The following is an 18982-nucleotide window of genomic DNA, read 5'->3' on the forward strand; positions in this document are numbered from 1 at the left end:
ATTCTGCCGATATCTTTCTTCCACGAGTGCCACTCCAGCAAGTTATACAGGGGAGTTTCTGTAAAGTTTGGAAAGCAAGAAAGAAGTAGTGGCAAAAGTGAAGCTGTGAAGGTTGTTCGCAAGGTGAGACTGAGTATATTAGCCATTAAAGGCACTGCCTGCTAAAGGCAATGTTCCAAGTCCAGCCCAGAATACGGTTTTAACCTGCTATCAAATTTCTGCATTTTGAAAGTGACTAACTACAACATAACACAGTTATTAAACTGAAAGCATTTTTCGATACAGCTCACTGTATCTGAAGAATTGGCAAAATGTCAATCAATCATATTAAGCAAATTGTATTTAATAGCTTGAAAGTGGACTCGATCCAGATTACCAGTATGAGCTGCAGGGAAGTCTTTATAGACCCTCTGCTGTTCCTTAAACAATTTAGGAGACAATCTGAGCAGCTCTCTTAGACTGACTGAAGATGATGCCTGTCATTTACCATCTAGTAAAGTTATCAGAAGATCAAAACCACTTGCAAAATGATTTAGACAAGGTACCTGTATAGTGCAAAAAGTGGCCATTTACTCTAAACAATATAAAGTGTAAGTACTAAAAGGAATCCATAGATCGCACAGACTTAAAGGATGTCAATTCAACTAAACGGCTAAGGATTACTATTATAAAAACAACTTAAATTGGAATGATCACACACAGGTAATGCTGAGAAAGGTGAACCAAAGACTGTACTACTGGCAGAACAGTTAGAAGATGCAACAACTCTATTAAACAGATTGCCTACACTATGTTTGTCCATCATCTGATAAGAGTGTTACCATGCAATATGGGATCCTTACCCAGTAGGAGTGACAGAGAACATCGATAAACTTCAAAGAATGGCAGCTGGTTTTGTTCTGTCACAAAATAGGAGAGAGAGTGTCATGCCTGTAACACAGACAAGCTGTGATGGCAATTATTAAACCAAAGGCAATTTTCAATCACCAACTTTCTCTTCTGAATGTGAAAATATTTTATTGACGCCCACCTACATAGGAATAAATGATCACAAAGATAAAATAAGAGATTGTACAGTAAGAGGTAAGTGTTCACTTTTCCCACATGTTATTCAAGAATAGAACGCTAGAGAAATAGTCTGAATGTGGTTCGATGAAGCATCAAGCAGTTAAGTGGGAACAGCAGAGTAGTGTTTTGCATGTAGCACATGATCTATGGAGCACTTACCTAATTAGCAAATCATGTTCTAACACAAAATCAGTTAGCTAATTAAGAAAGTAAGTACATCCATCTAGTACTCCCACTACGAGAGTAAACATCAGGGTAGGTCAAAACCATAAATTTCACTTTCAAAATATTCTATGTGTATGACACGTAATTTCAAAACACTGAGGTCAGAAATGAAACATTTCACTCACCAGATTTTACAAGTGTTTGATAATAAGATAGTGCCAGTATGTACACTCTATGACCTATCTAAGGCATCTGACAGTGTGACTCACAATATTCTCTTAGATGAATTGAAGTTATAAGACTGATGGTATAACCAATCAATGGATAATGTCCTATCTAACCAAAAGACTGCAGAAAGATTCACTCAGTAATTCAACAAATAATCTGGGGACATAATTTTGAGTGAGGAGAAATCATGTATGGGATTTACCAAGGCTCAATCTTAGGTCCACTATTAATCTTCATATATGTAAACACTCTTCCATCTAATATACAAGCAGAATTAGTTCTTTTAGCAGAAGACACTAGTATTGTAACCAATTCAAGCATGCATACATACAGAAACGGAAGAAATGACAAATAAAATTCTTAAAAGTATCACTGACTGGTTTTCTGTGAATGGTCTCACCCTCAATTTTAGAAAAAGGCAACATATTCTGTTCCGCCCATCTATAGGTACCACACCAATGATAATCACAACACATGATGAGGCAATAATAAACAGGGTGGAAACTTCATTAAAAATTATTGCAAATCTTGAGGAAAGACAGATTAGTAAGTTGACTTATTTTGTATATTTTCATTCAATAATGTCATATGGAATAATGTTGTGGTATGACTCATCTTTAACAAAGAAAGCCCTCATTGTTCAAAAATGTGCTGTAGGAATATTACGTGGCATTCTCTCATGATCATCTTGTAGACATCCATTTAAGCAGTCCGATTACTGCTTCAGAGTATATTTATCCTCTCATGAAGTTTGTTGTAAATATTTCACTACAGTTCAAAACGAACAATGATGTACATAATTACAATACCAGAAGGAAAAATGACATTTATTCTTCCACATTAAGGTTGCCTTCAGCACAAAAAACGGTGCACAATGTCATAACAAAAATTTTTGATTCACTTACCCAGCAATATAAAATATCTGACTGACAGCAAATAAAATCTGAAAACAAACTGAGAAAGTTCCTCCTTGACAACTCTTCCTATTCCACAGAATAATGTGTAAAAACATGCTAGGTAGGACCTATTAACACACAACATGTTTATATCTTTTCTTTTTTGAAAAACTTAGAAACGTTCAGAATGTAACCATATGTACAAATTAATCTGCGGTATGGATGTAAAATGACATGTTCCACATCATTGTGACCTATCGTGCAAAATAATCCATGGAACAGGAAACTAACTAAAAGATTTTTTGATTTGTTCTAGGTTCATATAGAATAGTTTTCTGGTGCATTTTTTTTTCGCACGCGAGCACGCGCACGCACGCACACAGTATTCATTGTAAGGGTAATATCTGGGTTTCATCATAGAACAAAGGTATGAGCATATGGAATTAGTTCCCACATACGAGTGGCTCGAAGATTTTGGAAGTGATCTGGCAGAACAGGGTGGACAGCAATCTGCATTTGTTTGCTGATGATGCCGTGCTGTATGGGAAGGTGTCACAGTTGATTGACTGTAGGAGGATAGTAGGCGACTTAGATAAAATTTCTAGTAGGCAATAATGAATGGCAGCTAGCTCTAAATGTAGAAAAGAAAGGTAAGTTACTGCAGCCAAGTATGAAAATCAATCATGTAATGTTCAGAGACAGCATTAGTAGTGTCCTGCTTGACACAGTCACATCATTTAAATATCTGGTTGTAGTGTTGAAAAGCAATATGAAATGGAACCAGCATGTGAGAACTGTGGTAGGGAAGGCAAATGGTTGACTTCAGTTCATCTGTAAAGGAGATTGCATATAGGGAACTCATGCAACCTATTCTCAAGTACTGTTCAAGTGTTTGGGATCTGCACCAAGTTGGATTAAAGGAAGACATCGAAGCGATTCAGAGTCAGTTTGCTAGGTATGTCATCGGTAGGTTTGAACAACACCCAAGTACTACAGAGATGCTTCAGGAACTGAAATGGGAAGCATCTGTGGTGGGAAAGCAACGTTCTTTTTGAGAAACACTATTGAGAAAATTTAGAGAACCACCGTTTGAAACGGACTGCAGAATAATTGTACTGACACCAACACACACTTCGCATATGGACCATGAAGATAAGGTATGAGAAATTAGGGCTTATATGGAGGCATATAGGTAGCCAGTCTTTTTTTTCCTTCACACTATTTGGGAGTGGAACAGGAAAGGAAATAGCAAGCAGTGGTACAATGGACTCTCCACAATGCACTGTATGGTGACTTGGAGAGTATGTCTGCAGATTTAGAACTTTGTGTAAGCAACATGTTAAAAAATTTCTCACACTAAGAACAGCTTCATAAATACATTTACTCTCTTATGTAGCCTGTTGTGAAGAAACAGGTACTATTTAAAAACAGTGGCAGCTTACATAAACAGAACACTACAAAAAAACATTGCTTACACTATATACACCTTAACCTTCCTCTTGCCCAAAAAGGAGCAAAGTACAAAAATATTTCACCACGTCTCTTGCAAATTTAAAGTGCTGGCAGATAATGAAAATTTTACAAACAAATGAAATCTTCTTCTTCTTCTTTGTTTATTTTCACCCCCGGGCTCCCATGCAGGTGAGATCCATCGCATCATCCACCCACCTCCTTCTAGGTCTCCCTTTCCACCTAGCAGCATGGATCATACCATTCATCATTTTCTTTTGTATTCTGTCCTCTGCCATTCTCTCCAAGTGCCCTAGCCATAATTTTTGTTGCGATTTCACTTAGTTTACTATATCTCTCCCTTGCTCACTGCTATAGCATATCCTCCAGACTTCTTCCTCCCTTACTGGGCCATAAATTTTATGTAGTACTTTTCGCTCAATCATTCTTACACAATTTTGTCATCTTCTGTCAGTGTCCATACCTTTGGCGCCCATGTGACAACTAGGCAAACTAGGGAGTTACCGATTACAAGTTTTGTTCTTCTTGTAACAAGCTTGTTTCTGAAGAGTTGTAAATATGTAAAGTAAACTCCATTCCCTGCTTGTATCCTTTCTCTTATAGCCTTTCTGATGCTGTTATCATTTGATATTAATGCTTCCAAGAAATTAAAAGAGGACACTCCTTTCAAACATGCCCCATTTATATTTACATTTTTGTAGGTTCTTCTGGCCTCCGAGTGTATCATTACCATATACCTTGTTTTATTTTCCATTTACCATGACACAAATTTTTAATGATTCTTTTTCCGTTGCCAGGTATGGTTCTTTAATTGTGTTGGCATTTCTTCTTACTACTGTTACATCATCAGCATATGCACGTATCTTGCTAGTTTTCATATATATGGTGGCTCTTATTGATCTTATTTACCATGCTGCGCAGGGCCATATTGAATGGGACAGTGGAGAGATTTTCACCTTGTTTCACTCCTTTATTAAATAAAAAGCTTTCACTTGACTTGTTAAATATTTTTACTTTAGCTCCTGTCTTTCTCCTCTACCCCTACCCCACAGATGAATTCATGAGGAGACTTAAGTATGTGGTTGTGCTACATTTATCAGATTTTGTTGTAGATTAGGATTCAAAATTCAGATGCATAAATGGCCAGCATGTCAATATGTTTTCAGGGAGAAAATGTATTTTATTTGTGAATCTGAGCCATTCTACAACACATGACAGTGAGTTGACACAAATATGTTACGTGTAGCATGCATAAAGACTTAACTAAACTACACCTTTCAGAAGGATGACTGGAACAAACATCTCTTCAGTGTTTCAACATAATAATATCACTAATGACACATGTATCTACACTACGCAAATTATTATGAATTGTTTGGTAGAGCATAGTTCCTATTGTATGAAAGGGTATCCTCCAACTACATTCATGCATGCTATTCATGCATGCCATTCATGTTCTATATTAATGGCCTTGCAAATAGTATTAATAGTAACCTCAGACTTTTTGCAGATGATGCAGTTATCTATAACTGCAGAAATATTTAGTCAGGCGTCAGTAAGGTAAGTGGTGCAAAGATTAACAACTTGTTTTAGATCTTTGGAAATGTAAACTATTTACTTCACAAAATGACTACAATATCAATTATTTGCAATTGGAATCAGTCAATTCATACAAATACATGGATGTAACAATTTGTTGGTAAATGAAATGGAATGACAACATAGGCTCACTTGTAGGTAAAGCAGTTGATGGAATTCGGTTCACTGGTACAACACCGGAAAAATGCAACGACTGCAAAGGATACTGCTTACAAAGTACCCTTAGTAAATTGGTTGGCTGCTCAGTTGTTCCATAGATCATACTCACAATAAATGTTACAATGTGGGATGTGTCGACAGAAAATATACAATATGAGACTTAGTGGCTGCAGTACGTTTGTAGCTACATGTCTTTAACATTACATACAGCAACCAGACCATCTATGGCTTGAATTCAGCACAACTCAGCAACCTGAAGATGTTCAAAGAAACGATGAGATGATTTTCGTTAATCATTAACATGTCTAATTTAAGCCCAAGGGGCCATGAGCTCATGAACATTCTCTATGAGACAGATGCCATGTTCTGACCTTAACCAATGGTTCCCTAGATGACACTATATTTAAGAACTCTGTTGAGTAATTAATAGGACAGCTCTTACTGCTGAGCAAGTTGAATATGCATGTGTAACATATCACTACTATGAATTTATTCTCTGGCAGCTACCAAATGGTGTACTTATTCAGGCAAAAGAACTAACTACCTGGGGTTTCCTGCATTTAAATATGGAAACACAATGCTGCCATTATCTACTACCCTCCCAGCTGCAAATTTAAATTATACTTCATATGTACCCACATATGCAATTTTGTACAATTTTTTGTCACATATGGTAGTGAATCATTGATAGTTACAGAAAATTTATGTACCCAGAACACAACCTTGCCATTACTCCTCCCCTTCAACCACCAACCACAAACTCTACCACTTTAGCACATTCCAGTCACATTCAGATTTGTTCCATTTAAAGTCCAAGACAACATCTTGCTTCTTATTTACTAGATATGAAACATATCATTGGTGAGCTTTCCCCTCTTTCCATAATGCTGCACATTGTGTGAAAGTATATCTGGAGCATAGCATCAATTCTTCTGTTAAATCAAGAAAGACATCTACTGCCCTCCCCAACTCATCATTTATCACTGCAAGTGTCTCACACACAGGGAAATAAATTGTATTGTTTAGCATCCTACCCCGAAACCAAACAGGAAGTTTAAAAACAAATTGTATGTAAGTGATGTTTAATACTCTTACACATAGCCTTTCCAAAATTCTTCAGAAACACTGATAGTTAGAAAATTGTCTACATAACCTCCTTATAATTTTAAGTGCTTTTAGGCATGTGTATTCTGATGTGTGTACAAACAGATTACATTGCAACAGACACACAGGTGACTCACGAAAGTACAATGCAACAATATTTTTGAGCCTGGCATTTCATAGCACCTGTGTCAGCGATTACTCCTTAGTGGTTCAACAATTAATGTTTTCCTTCTTGTAATCTGAAGCTGAATTTGACTCAATACAATTGAAACATCAGCTTGTGCAAGTTCTGCCTATTTACCGGTACAAATAAAATGTTTTATAATTCACCAAATACTGACAGTAAACCATTGTTAAATATACTACACAGTTCCAGTGGACAAACAAGTTTTATTAGATACGAGCAACAAGACATAAAGCTTGGTATTAACAGCTACTTCTTCTATCTGAACTGAAATCCTCACACAGAAATCACATATTCAACTAAAGGAAATCTTGGTATTTGTTCCCTATGTATGTTACACTGATATAAACATGTTAAGAGGAAAAATCACTAAGCCGTTCACTTATTTTACAACAATTTCTTTACATATACTGAAGAAGCAAGCTCACTGAGTTAATCTCTTCCCAATTTTCACCCCAGAGACTATGTACCACTGTACTAGCCTCACTACCCACATTATTAGGCATTATTATGCTGAAAGACAATACCAGTTTCTTGTCAAAGAAGGGTTCAAATCAAATAGACCTAGTTGGCAGTGGTTCTTCTTGCCTCCACAAATTCTGAAGGGAAAGTTAAAATTAAACTGTTAGTCTCTCACATCATGCAGTCTGGAGTAAGACTTCAATGATTTGTATACGCATAAATGGACAACTATTCTCACCTGGTCTATGTAATACAAATACATACCACTATCTGAGTACAATGAAGATAAGTTTTCAGATCTACTCCCCAGGTGGAATGTTTCAAAAAATATCTGCCATATCCAGAGTAATAACTACAGTTGTATAAACAAGCAGACTGTTCATAAGATTTACAGTCAATTTCAGTTTATAAACACCAAGCGGTACTATCATTTGAGTGTAATATGAATAGCTTAAGTTATTTAGAAATGATTAGGACATAACCCTGAAATTGTTTTCATAATAGAGTATCTGTGCACCTATGCTAATGAAACATGTTTCTTGCAGTAGAGATGATCCAAAAGTTAACTTATCTCGTTAATGTCAACTGACAGACCATTATCATGAAAGGTGGTGGTATAGTTAAGGGACTTGCCTCAGATTTGGAAGTAGTGGGGTTTAAATCTCTTCAATCCCTCTGATAAAGATTATCCACAGTAACTTGAATGATGTAACAAGTACGATGGTATGGTTCCTTCCAAAAGACTAAAGCTGATTCCTTTACACTTCCTCCAACAACTGAGGCAGTTCTAGTCAATCAACAATATTTTGAACCCTATCCATCCTATTCCATGCAAGCAAATCTTTAGAATAATAATGACTACCTTTCAGTAAACCTCTATGGCAAACCTTAATGGTTAAAAAGCCAAGCAACAAACCCCATAGAATGAGATCACAATTTTAATCTGGAAAACTAATATAGCACTACAGTTTCTACCAGTACAGAATGTCATTCCATCATGCTGCATGTACCGAGGTCACATACACAGTTTGAATATTACAAGTACTGGATCTGAAAATGGGTTGCTAATTACATCAACTTCCTTTCCTGGAACTTCTTTTGTGCATTTTCCACAACACTTTAAGAACACAAAACCTCTTAAAATTGTTATCTTCAGCCTGCTTGTGACATCTGACTGACATGAAGTACAATAATCAAAATTTACATCCTGGGGAAGCTGAGAGTTGGTTTCACAATTTAATGTCTGCTTTCCTACAGTTGAAAAGAGAAAACTTATTGAAGGCCTACTTGGATATTTTCCTTCGTTTCATTCCTTTATTTGAAAACCTTTCATTAACATTATATCCATTACTAAGTAGTGATACAGTACTAGAACAACAATGTGTAATGTACAACTCTTATTTAAACAGCAGGACAACAAGAATACAACAACACCACATTTACATTGTTTCTAACTGAATCTATGGTCAGTACATCATAATATGTAAATAAGAATAATATTTATGAACATAAAACATCAAGGCTCTGATAATGTCTATTCTATTTAACAACTCTTTTACTGTACAGCTAAGACCTGAGCTATTTTTATATATAGTCCTTTGGTATGATACATGGTGAGCAGGGCGTAACACACAAAAAACACCATGCAATTGCAATGTTTTCACATCTACCGTGGTTCACAAAAAAGAAATGAGAACCAGTGTGAAAGAGAGGATTTTTTTTTCATTTGGGGGAGGGGAGGGAAGGGTGAGGTGGTTTGCTGTGTAGCATTTTGAGAGAGATTAAGAAATATTTTATAGTCTACACTACACTCTGCAAAACCACTATAAAGTTCATTGCAGAGGATACTTTCCATTGTACTAGCGATTAGAGCTTCTTCCTGTTCCATTCACGTATAGAGTACAGGAAGAGCAGCTGTTTAAATGCTTCTGAGTGTGCTGCCATTAATTTAATTTTGTCCTCGTGGTACCTGTAGGAGCGATACATGGGGGTCTATTCCTACATTCACCCTTTCATGCTAGTTCTTGAAACATTGTTAGTGAGGTTTCTCAGGATAGCTTGCATCTATTATGAGGTGTCTGTAGTTCAGGTTCTTTGCACCTCTGACACTCTCCCATGAAAGAAAAACTTGTGTTTGTGCTGCTCTCCTCTGTAGGAACATATGTTCAATATCCCTTGCAACTCCTATTCAATATGGATCCCAGACACCTGAGTAACATTCTAAGATGGGTCACACGAGGGACTTGTAAGCAAACTCCTTCATATACTGACTGCATTTCCCTACTTTTCTACTAATAAACCAAAGTCTGCCAGCTGCATTCTTACAACACAGCCAATGTGATCATTTTATTCCACACCCCTACAAAGTGTAATTCTGAAGTACTTGTACGAGTTGGTCAATTCCAGCTTCGGGTTACTAATAGGGTAGTCAATGGATACTGAGTTTATTCATTTTGCAAAAATCACAATTTTACATTTCTGAACACTTACAGCAAGTGGCCAATCTTTGCACCACTATCAAGATGTGACTGAATACTTGTGTAGCTTTTTTCAGACAACAGTCATTATAAGTAACTGCACCAACTGCAAAAAGTCTGAGATTACAATTAATACTGTCTGTAGGGTCATTAATATACAACAAAAACAGCGATGGTCCCAACAGACTTCCTTCGGGCTCATCTGGGCATGAATCTCCATCCAAGATAACATGGTGTGTACTCCCTACCAATAAATCCTCAAGCCAGCCACAAAATTAGCTTGACACCCCATATGATCATAATTTCAATAATGAGTGTAGGGATGGTAGTGAGCCAAATGTTTTTTCAAAACTGAGAAATGCTACATCTTCCGGACTGTATCATCCATGACTTTCGCGATGCCATTTGAGAAAAATGGGAGTTGGGCTTCCTAAAGAAAAAGTATGCACCATCTCCATCAAACACTCAAAGTGGAAGGGGAGTGCAAGGCAATTTACTTGTGCTGAAATTATAATCGAAAAGTTTCTGAACGTCAATTACGACTGAATATACAGCGAGATGTCTTAGTCACTGGACTCCGTATATAAGGTCTGCGTTAAACGAAAACAGCCTAAGGGCAATAGCATAGAATAACTATCAGAGAAACACAACCAACAACAATGTACAGTAAACAATTCGTGTATTGGATTACGGCCGTGTACAGCACATAAGAATAACACCATACACAAACTTTCTCCTAAACGCAAAAAAAAGTAACATCAAACGCATGAGCGGCGTAATGTAAACAGCACCCTCATTATGACAAATGTCATAAGTTCACTTCATAGCTTCAGTCTACTGGCATATTGTACTACAATACAGAAATGCATCAGCCCCCCTTTTTATCATATAACAAACAAATAGTAGCGCTAAACCAGCTAAAACGCAGTTTATAAACTTCGTAATCACCGCAAAACACTTGCAACAACTGACATTCCATGTAAATTATGCTATCTTGCTCAAAAACTTACTAATTACGTAAGAGATATACAACGATGTCCAGCAGCTTTCTGCAACTCGTAATATGTACATTAACAAGGTTTAACATTCAGGGCAAACAAGAAACACCTTAATTAAATACGGTTACGTTAACATTTTCTGTACAGCATCCTGTTGACACAACAGTGGTCCACTGATAATCTATAGTCACTTCACTTACCCAGAAATAATCACCAAAATCGACCGTCATGGTAAGGCAATACCCATCACATAAACAAATCACTCACAACGACTGACAATGACCCCCAACACACCCATACAGCTGTAATATGGCGACACCCCCCTCCATACAATTTTTCAAACCTAAATGCAAAGATAACACTGTTTGTGGTCTTAGTATCAAGACAAAGATGTTTGAAAATCGCAAAGAGAAGTTGGTATGTTTTTCATTTAATACGACAGTAGTATCATTAATCACACTTATTTATTAGTTGCCATGAAGATATATATAATAAGTAAATGTGTTCCAAATATCTTGTACCTTGACATATCTGCAAAGTTTATCAGAGTTTCCAGTTTAAAATTGTCTGGTGATTGTGACGTACACACGTCCTTAAACTTGGAGCTAGGCACAAAGGCATATTGTAAAAAGGAAGCGCCTGCTATTTGGAGGCATTAAACGATCGACTCGGGTGGGGCCCTTGCAACAACGTTTTATTATGAAAACTCTGTGTATATTTCAGAATTTGGAATTATTGTAATAAAATATGCTCTGCAAATAATAAAATAACGTCACGAACGAAAAAGCTTGAAAATGTGACAATGTGGCTCAAGAGGACTTGTGTGGGACGTGTTCCCTAACTATTTCTGCAGGGAGGCAAACACAAAACTGATTCAGAAATTGGTACAAAACACCGATTTTAAAACCACACAACAGCTGATGAGGATTGTCTGGTATATATCGTCACATATTGTAGGAGTTACCGTATTTGGACAGCCTGAAACAAATCTCGTCCGAATAAACGGAAAACTGAGGATCCAAATGTCTCGGAATCGTTGGAAGTAGATTAGATTAGATGTGCCTTTCGTTCCAATATATCCATAGAGAGGAGATCCTTCAGGATATAGAACATGTCAGGACACGAAAATACATAATGAATATTCACGAAGAATAAGAAATACGCTTAATGTACCTTCCACAGATGCCCAGTGGAATGGTCCTTATGGGTGTGGAATAAGTAAAACAATCTTAAACATATTTTTATTTAAATGGTACTAACATCTTGTCACAAAACATGTAAACATTCAATGCTCTTATAATTCTTAAGCTATAACCATCATATGACATCATACAGGGTGAGTCACTAACTATTACCACCAAGAATAACTCCGAAAGTATGGTAGGAGCTGAAAACTTTGTGGACAGAAGTTGTATGGGACAATGGGGACCATAAGATGACATTGGTTTTTTATGCTAGGTGGAGTCATGTCAAAGATATGAAGGTCAACTTCGTTTTTTTATGGGATGCTATAGTTTGATACTTATTTTCTCATAGTGGCTATCAAGGCAAATCCAATGATGTGTAACACTAATGTCTTTGAAGGTCAACAAAGGTAAAAAAGGTGACATGTACGTCCATTTACGGAAGGTATTCGAAGTGATGACCATTGGTATCAATGCAGTGCTGCAATCTTCTTATCATGGACTGAGTGGTATTCCATATCACAATATAAAATCATGTGCCATTGCTTGAATCTGAAGTTGAGCCCAACGGCAAAACTCAATGCGATGCTTACAATCCGTACCAGTTAATTCTTGGTGGAGAGTGATATGGTAAGGATTATATTTATGGCGATGCAGAACACGAATAATACTACTCTGGTTTATGCCATATTCCTTTGCAATTCGATGCGAACTAACACAAGGATATCGAACCACAGTGGCAAGAGTACCAATTTCCGTTTCCTCATCAGTAACTTTCCTTTGCCAGGTATGTTTCCGATGTGTTAAAGATCCAGTTGTTCTCAATTTATCATACACATATTTAAATGAACGAAGTATAGGGTGAGTACGTTGAGGATGTCTTTCAGCATATAAGTCTCTTGTTCTTCGAAGGAATACGTTATTCACATCAGCTTGATACGAAGATTCTACTATTACCGTTCCTATTACTGTACTATTACGAAACCGACGAATGGTGTTTACATCTCATGGGCACATTAGATGGTTATGCCATATTCGGCGAATATTTACTATTTGCAAGGTACACAAGACAGAATTGTCAGAGTGTGATATGATAAATGCTGAACTGATAAGGAATACCACTCAATCCATTATAAGAAGATTGCAGCATTGAATTGATATCAATGGTCATCACTTCGAACTCCTTCTGTAAATGGATGTTCATGACACCTATTTGACCCTCACTGAAATGAAATGTCGTGTGGCTGGGGCCTCCCGTCGGTTAGACCGTTCGCCTGGTGCAGGTCTTTCGAGTTGACGCCACGTAGGCGACCTGCGCGTCGATGGGGATGAAATGATGATGATTAGGACAACACAACACCCAGTCCCTGAGCGGAGAAAAATCTCCAACCCAGCCGGGAATCGAACCCGGGACCTTAGGATTGACATTCCGTCACGCTGACCACTCAGCTACCGGGGCCGGACGACCCTCATTTACAAAGACCTTACTGTTACACATCGTTGGATTCATCTTGATAGCCGCTATCAGAAAATAAGTACCAGACTATAGCATCCCTTAAAAAAAAAGCAAAGCTGACCTTCATAACTCTGACGCGACCCCACCTAGCAACAAAAAAATAAGGTCATATTATGGCCCCCATTGTCCCATGCAACATTTGTCTCACAAACTTTTCAGTTACTATCATACTTTCGGAGTTATTCTATGTGGCAATAGTTAGTGACTCACGCCATATACAAAAATCATTTTACAACAGTTATTTAGAATGAACACATTACTGTACTGAGTTTGCATAGAAGATAGATTGTACATTATTTGATATTATTCATAACACATACACATCAGTTGGTTCTACTAAGAAATTCGTAAATGGAATGGAAGGAGCTGGCTACCAATAAACCTTTTAGGTTCCTCTTAAACAGCATATGGTTGCTGGCAAGTTATTGAAAGTGTGTGTTCCTGAGGAAAACTTTCTGCTCCAAAACAAGTGACTTCGTATATTTGTGGAGATCATTCTTATTTCTAGCAATGATTCCATGAACTGAGTTGTTGGTTTGAAAAAGGGATGTATTTTTTATGAAAAATGTAATTAACAAATAAATATATTGAGAAGCAGTAATTAGTATCTCTGGTTCCTTAAACAAGACTCTGCTGGATGTTCTTGAGTTCACACCACGAATGATTCTTATTACAGGTTTTTGTACCACTAAAACTTTAACTTGACTTTATGAGCTATCCCACAAAATAATATCGTATGATATTATGGAATGAAAGTTATCACAGTATGCCACCTATTTTTATTTTTATATCACTTATGTCTGACAACATGTGTACTGCAAATAGATATTTGTTCAGGCTCTTCAGCAGCTCTGTTGTATGCTCATCCCAGTTTAATTTGTTATCAAGGTGTAAAACCAAGAACTTAACATCGTCATCTTCTTCTGTCCGTTTGTCATCATATTTTAAGTATGAACTGGTGGGAAACCTCTTAAAAGTTCTAAACTGCACGTAGAGTCTTTTTTGAAAGATTCATGGTAAAGAATTCGATAGGAACCATTTATTAATGTCCATGAAAATTTCATTACATGATCTTTTTAAGGCTATACTTGATTCGTTATTTATTGTAATGTGTGTATCATCTTCAAACTAAACAAACTGGACAGTTGCTAATGTTACAGATGAAATGTCATTGGTATACATATGAAAAAGTAAGGGCCCTGAAATGGAACCTTGTGGGACACCACATGTAATCATACCAGATGGATGATGCCTGACAGCTTCATACATATCTCGTTCGTAACGACACCCTTTATTTCCTGTCAGAGGTATGGAATTTGAACCATTTTGCGGCATTTCTTATTAAAATGTCATAATCTTATTTCCTTAAAAGGATACTGTGATTTACATACTCAGTTTCCTTTGCCAGATCACAAAATACACCTATAGCCTATAATTTATGGACTAACGAAGTATGTGCCTTCTCGCTTTATATATAGATAGCCTTGGCAACTCTTTGGAAACTCAAACTATGGCTTAGGAAATGCATCATTTGCTGTCAGATGATCAAAAAGCCAATTATATACTATTTTTTCTAAAATTTTCAAAAATGTTGGAAAAAGTGAAACCAGATGGAAACGTGACAGTATCTCTTTAGTCTCTTTCTTAAATAAAGGCTTTACTTCCGCTTATTTCAAACATTCAGAAAATTTTCCACTGACAAAGGACAAATGTAAATTGGCATTTATGTAAATTAAGTATACAATACTATATTCTACTGTAAAATCGTATCTATAAAGACATAACTTGTACCAGACGATTTCTCATCCAACAGCAATGTTGTCTTCAGATAAATTAAACGATCTGATTTGATTTGATCTGATTACACAGATAATTTAAACTAAAAACACACTCTTTAATTAACTTCGTTTATATTTTGTCATAAGCACTAGAATTTTTTGATTTTAAAGATTTTATGTTAGACATTACTTCTACTGATGCACTCAGGGTCTTATTTACCTTACTGAAGTTATTTTAAGGACACGTCTGAGATGTTTTAGCAACAGTGCACTTATTTGTTACCAATGTTCCATTTACCCTTAATACTATCAGCTCCTCTTAATGTCTGGTTCTATCAATATCCTCAATCACTATATTCCATATTGTCTTTATTTTGTTACCAGTATCTGACATGATTACCTATTTCTCATAACATATTTGCTTTAATGTCTGTATTACTGTCTTTAATATTTTGCAGTTTGTCTTATAATGAGCTATAGTCAATACTACAGCTGTTTCTGACTGTCAGATACAGTTTTCTTTTGGTTTTACAAGATACTTTCATTCCAGAGTAAAACGTTCATGTTTCAGTTCCATACAAGGCTACACTAGATATAGATACTGTAAGAAAAGACTACTTAACACTTAAATCTATATTCTATGTTAACACAAATTTCTTTTCTTTTGAAACACACTGTTGCTATTGTCAGCCTACCTCTGATATCCTCTCTACTTTGGCTATCATCAGTTAATTTACTGCCCAAATAGCAAAGCTCATCTACTTCTTCTAGTGTCTTGTTTCCTAATCTAATCAACCAGCATCGACTGATTTAATTTGGCTATATTCCATTGACCTAGATCTGCTGTTATTAATGTCCTTCTTACATTCATTCAAGAGATGGTCTAAACTGTTCATTGTCGGCAGCTCATGGTCTAGTGGCTAGCATTGCTGCTTCTGGATCAACAGGGCCCGGGTTCGATTCCCGGCTGGGTTGGGGTTTTTTCTCTGCCTGGGGATTGGTGTTTATGTTGTCCTCATCATTTTATGATCATCATTATTTGTGCCAGTGGCTAGATTGGACTGTGAAAAAAATTGGACTGTCTAAAAATTGGGACGTTGTATGCATGCTGATGACCATGCAGTTCAGTGCCCATAAACCGAACATCATCATCCAGTCTGTTCAATCGCTCTTCCAAGTCCTTTGCTGCCTCTGACAGAATTACAGTGGCATAGGCAAACCTCAAGGTTTTTGTTTTTTATCCCTGGACTTTTAGCTCCTCCAAATCTTTCTTTGGATTCCTTTACTGCTTGCTCAAACCACAGATTGAATAGTATTGGGGATAGGCTACAACCAACTCTTCTCAACCACTACTTCCCTTTTATGACCATCCACAGTTGTAGCTGTTTTCTGGTCTCTGTGCAAGTTGTAAATAGCATTTTGCTCCATGCTTATACCCCTGCTACCTTCAGAACTTCAAAGATAGTATTCTAGTCAACATTGTCAAAACTTTCTCTAAGTCTACAAATGCTATTAACATAGATTTTCCTTTCCTTAACCCATCTTCTAAGAAACGTCGTAGGGTGAATATTGGCTCGCGTGCTCCTACACTTGTCTGAAATCCAAAATGATCTTCCCCAAGGTCGTCTTCTAGCATTTTTTCCATTCTCCTACAAAGAGATTGTGTTAGTATTATGCAACCATGACTTATTAAACTCATAGTTCGCTAATTTCACACCTGGCATCACCTGATTGCTATGGAATTAGAATTATTGTATTATTCTTGAAGCCTAAGAGTACTTCAACTGTTTCATACATATTGCACACCAGGTGTAATATTTTTGTTATGGCTGGCTTTCCCAAGAATATCAGCAGTTCAGATGGAATGTCATCTACTCCAGGGATCTTGTTTTGACATAGGTCTTTCAGTGCTCTGTCAAATTATTCTTCTTGCAGTATGATACCTCCCATCTCATCTTCATCTATGTAAGCCCCGATAGCTGAATGGTCAGCATGACGAACTGCTGTCTTAAGGGGCCTGGGTTTGATTCCCACCTGGGTCGGGGATTTTCACCGTTCAGGGATTGGGTGTTGTATTGTCTTCATCATCATTTCAACCCCATCTAGGGCGTAGGTCACCCAATGTGGCATCTAATCTAATAAGACCTGCACCAAGGCGGCTGGACCTGCCCCAAAAGGGGCCTTCCGGCTAATGACACCAAACACTCATTTCCATTTCCATCTTCATCTACGTCCTCTTTCGTTTGTATAATACAGGCTTCAAGTTAATTTCCCTCATGTAGCCTGTGTATATGTTCCTTCCAGATTTCAGCTTTCCATTCTTTCTTTAGTACTGGTTTGCCATCTGGGCCCTTGATCCAAGTATTTATACAACTACTTCTATTTTTTCCCAAGGCCTTTTCAGTCTTCCTGTATGTAGTGTCTGTCTTTCATTTATTCATACGTGCTTCTATATACTACTTTAGAATTTTCTAAATGGCTGTAGCAGCAACTGTAGGATGAAATCTTCATGAAGAAATAATAAACAGCCAATCACTTGCAAGATGGAAGGTTTTTAAAATCCCTTAAGCACGATTTCAACATTTACATAAACATCTTCTTCAGAAGGAAATATTAACAGGGAATATATGGGAAATGTGTGAGCAACCATTTGCTTTAGTTATAGGGAGGCTGTTATCTGGAATACCAGCAGACACTTTTGTAAATGTGTTAGAAGAAATTCATTCCAAAAGGTAACCTGTTTTGTAGAGTATGACTCCCTTCTATGTTTGATACATAGATGATGTGCTCACAGTGTTTAATGGCAGTGACCAAGATCTACAACGAATGTTACATGCTTTTAACAACCATCATGAGAAAATTGTCACAAAAAAATACAAAAATATAACAGAAAAGTTAATTCCTACATTTGAAACTAAGGTTACTCAAGAACAAAATCAGCTTTGACATTTTCCATAAATCTCCTTTTGCAGATAACATCATTCCAGCTGACTCATGTCATCCAAAAACCTGCTTTTTTCCACTATGCAATACATAATGCAGTGTGCACTCCCTTAGAATAGCATTACTTCCAAAAAGAAGTATCTGTAATAAAGGCCATTGCAATAAACAATGGATATAACCTCAGATTGACTGATCATATCGCAAAAAAAAGAAAAAAACAGAAGCTGCTAAGTGTTCAGTTGTAGGCACTAGGAGCTTGAAGATGGGAAGTGAGAGTAATACGTTTATCTATACATCATTTCTAGGAAATGTGTCGCCCAAGGTAGATAAACCGATGAATGAGAAATATGGCTGCAGAAATGCTTTCCCTGTAAACAGTAGTCTAAAATAAAAACTAAGTCATTCCATCAGAACACTAGAAGATCGTGTCAATAATTCTGATGTTCATAAAATTACATGTAATAACTGCCCTAACTATTATGTGGGACACATAGGTAACCCATTCAAAGTAAGATATAAAGAGTACCTCCTAGATAAAGGTGTAAAATTCCATTTTAGCTGAACATCTTCTTCTTCTCCAACACACACCACAGAAACTAGAAGACATAGAACTTTTGCATAAAGGAAGTAAAGGTTAAAGGCTTGACGTGTTAGAAGAATTAGAAATTTTAGAACATGTGGCTTACAGAGATGAATCCATTTTAATTGAACAAGAGCAACTCAAAAACATAAATTTTCTAGGTAGTGTTAG

General features: G+C 36.8%; 1 protein-coding gene across 4 annotated transcripts in view; it reads right to left on the reverse strand.

Annotated features, from left to right (window-relative positions):
• LOC126248314 (F-BAR domain only protein 2-like) overlaps nucleotides 1-11127 on the reverse strand; it is a 330016-nt gene extending 318889 nt beyond the window's left edge. For all 4 annotated transcript variants that reach the window (XM_049949189.1, XM_049949191.1, XM_049949190.1 and 1 more), the window contains exon 1: nucleotides 11011-11127. In XM_049949189.1, the coding sequence (XP_049805146.1) occupies nucleotides 11011-11040 (30 nt within the window). In that variant the 5' untranslated portion in view covers nucleotides 11041-11127. The remainder of the gene's footprint in view (nucleotides 1-11010) is intronic.
• Nucleotides 11128-18982: the final 7855 nt, after the last annotated feature.

The sequence above is a fragment of the Schistocerca nitens genome, chromosome 3 (genome assembly GCF_023898315.1).
Source record: "Schistocerca nitens isolate TAMUIC-IGC-003100 chromosome 3, iqSchNite1.1, whole genome shotgun sequence".
Classification (NCBI taxonomy): domain Eukaryota; kingdom Metazoa; phylum Arthropoda; class Insecta; order Orthoptera; family Acrididae; genus Schistocerca; species Schistocerca nitens.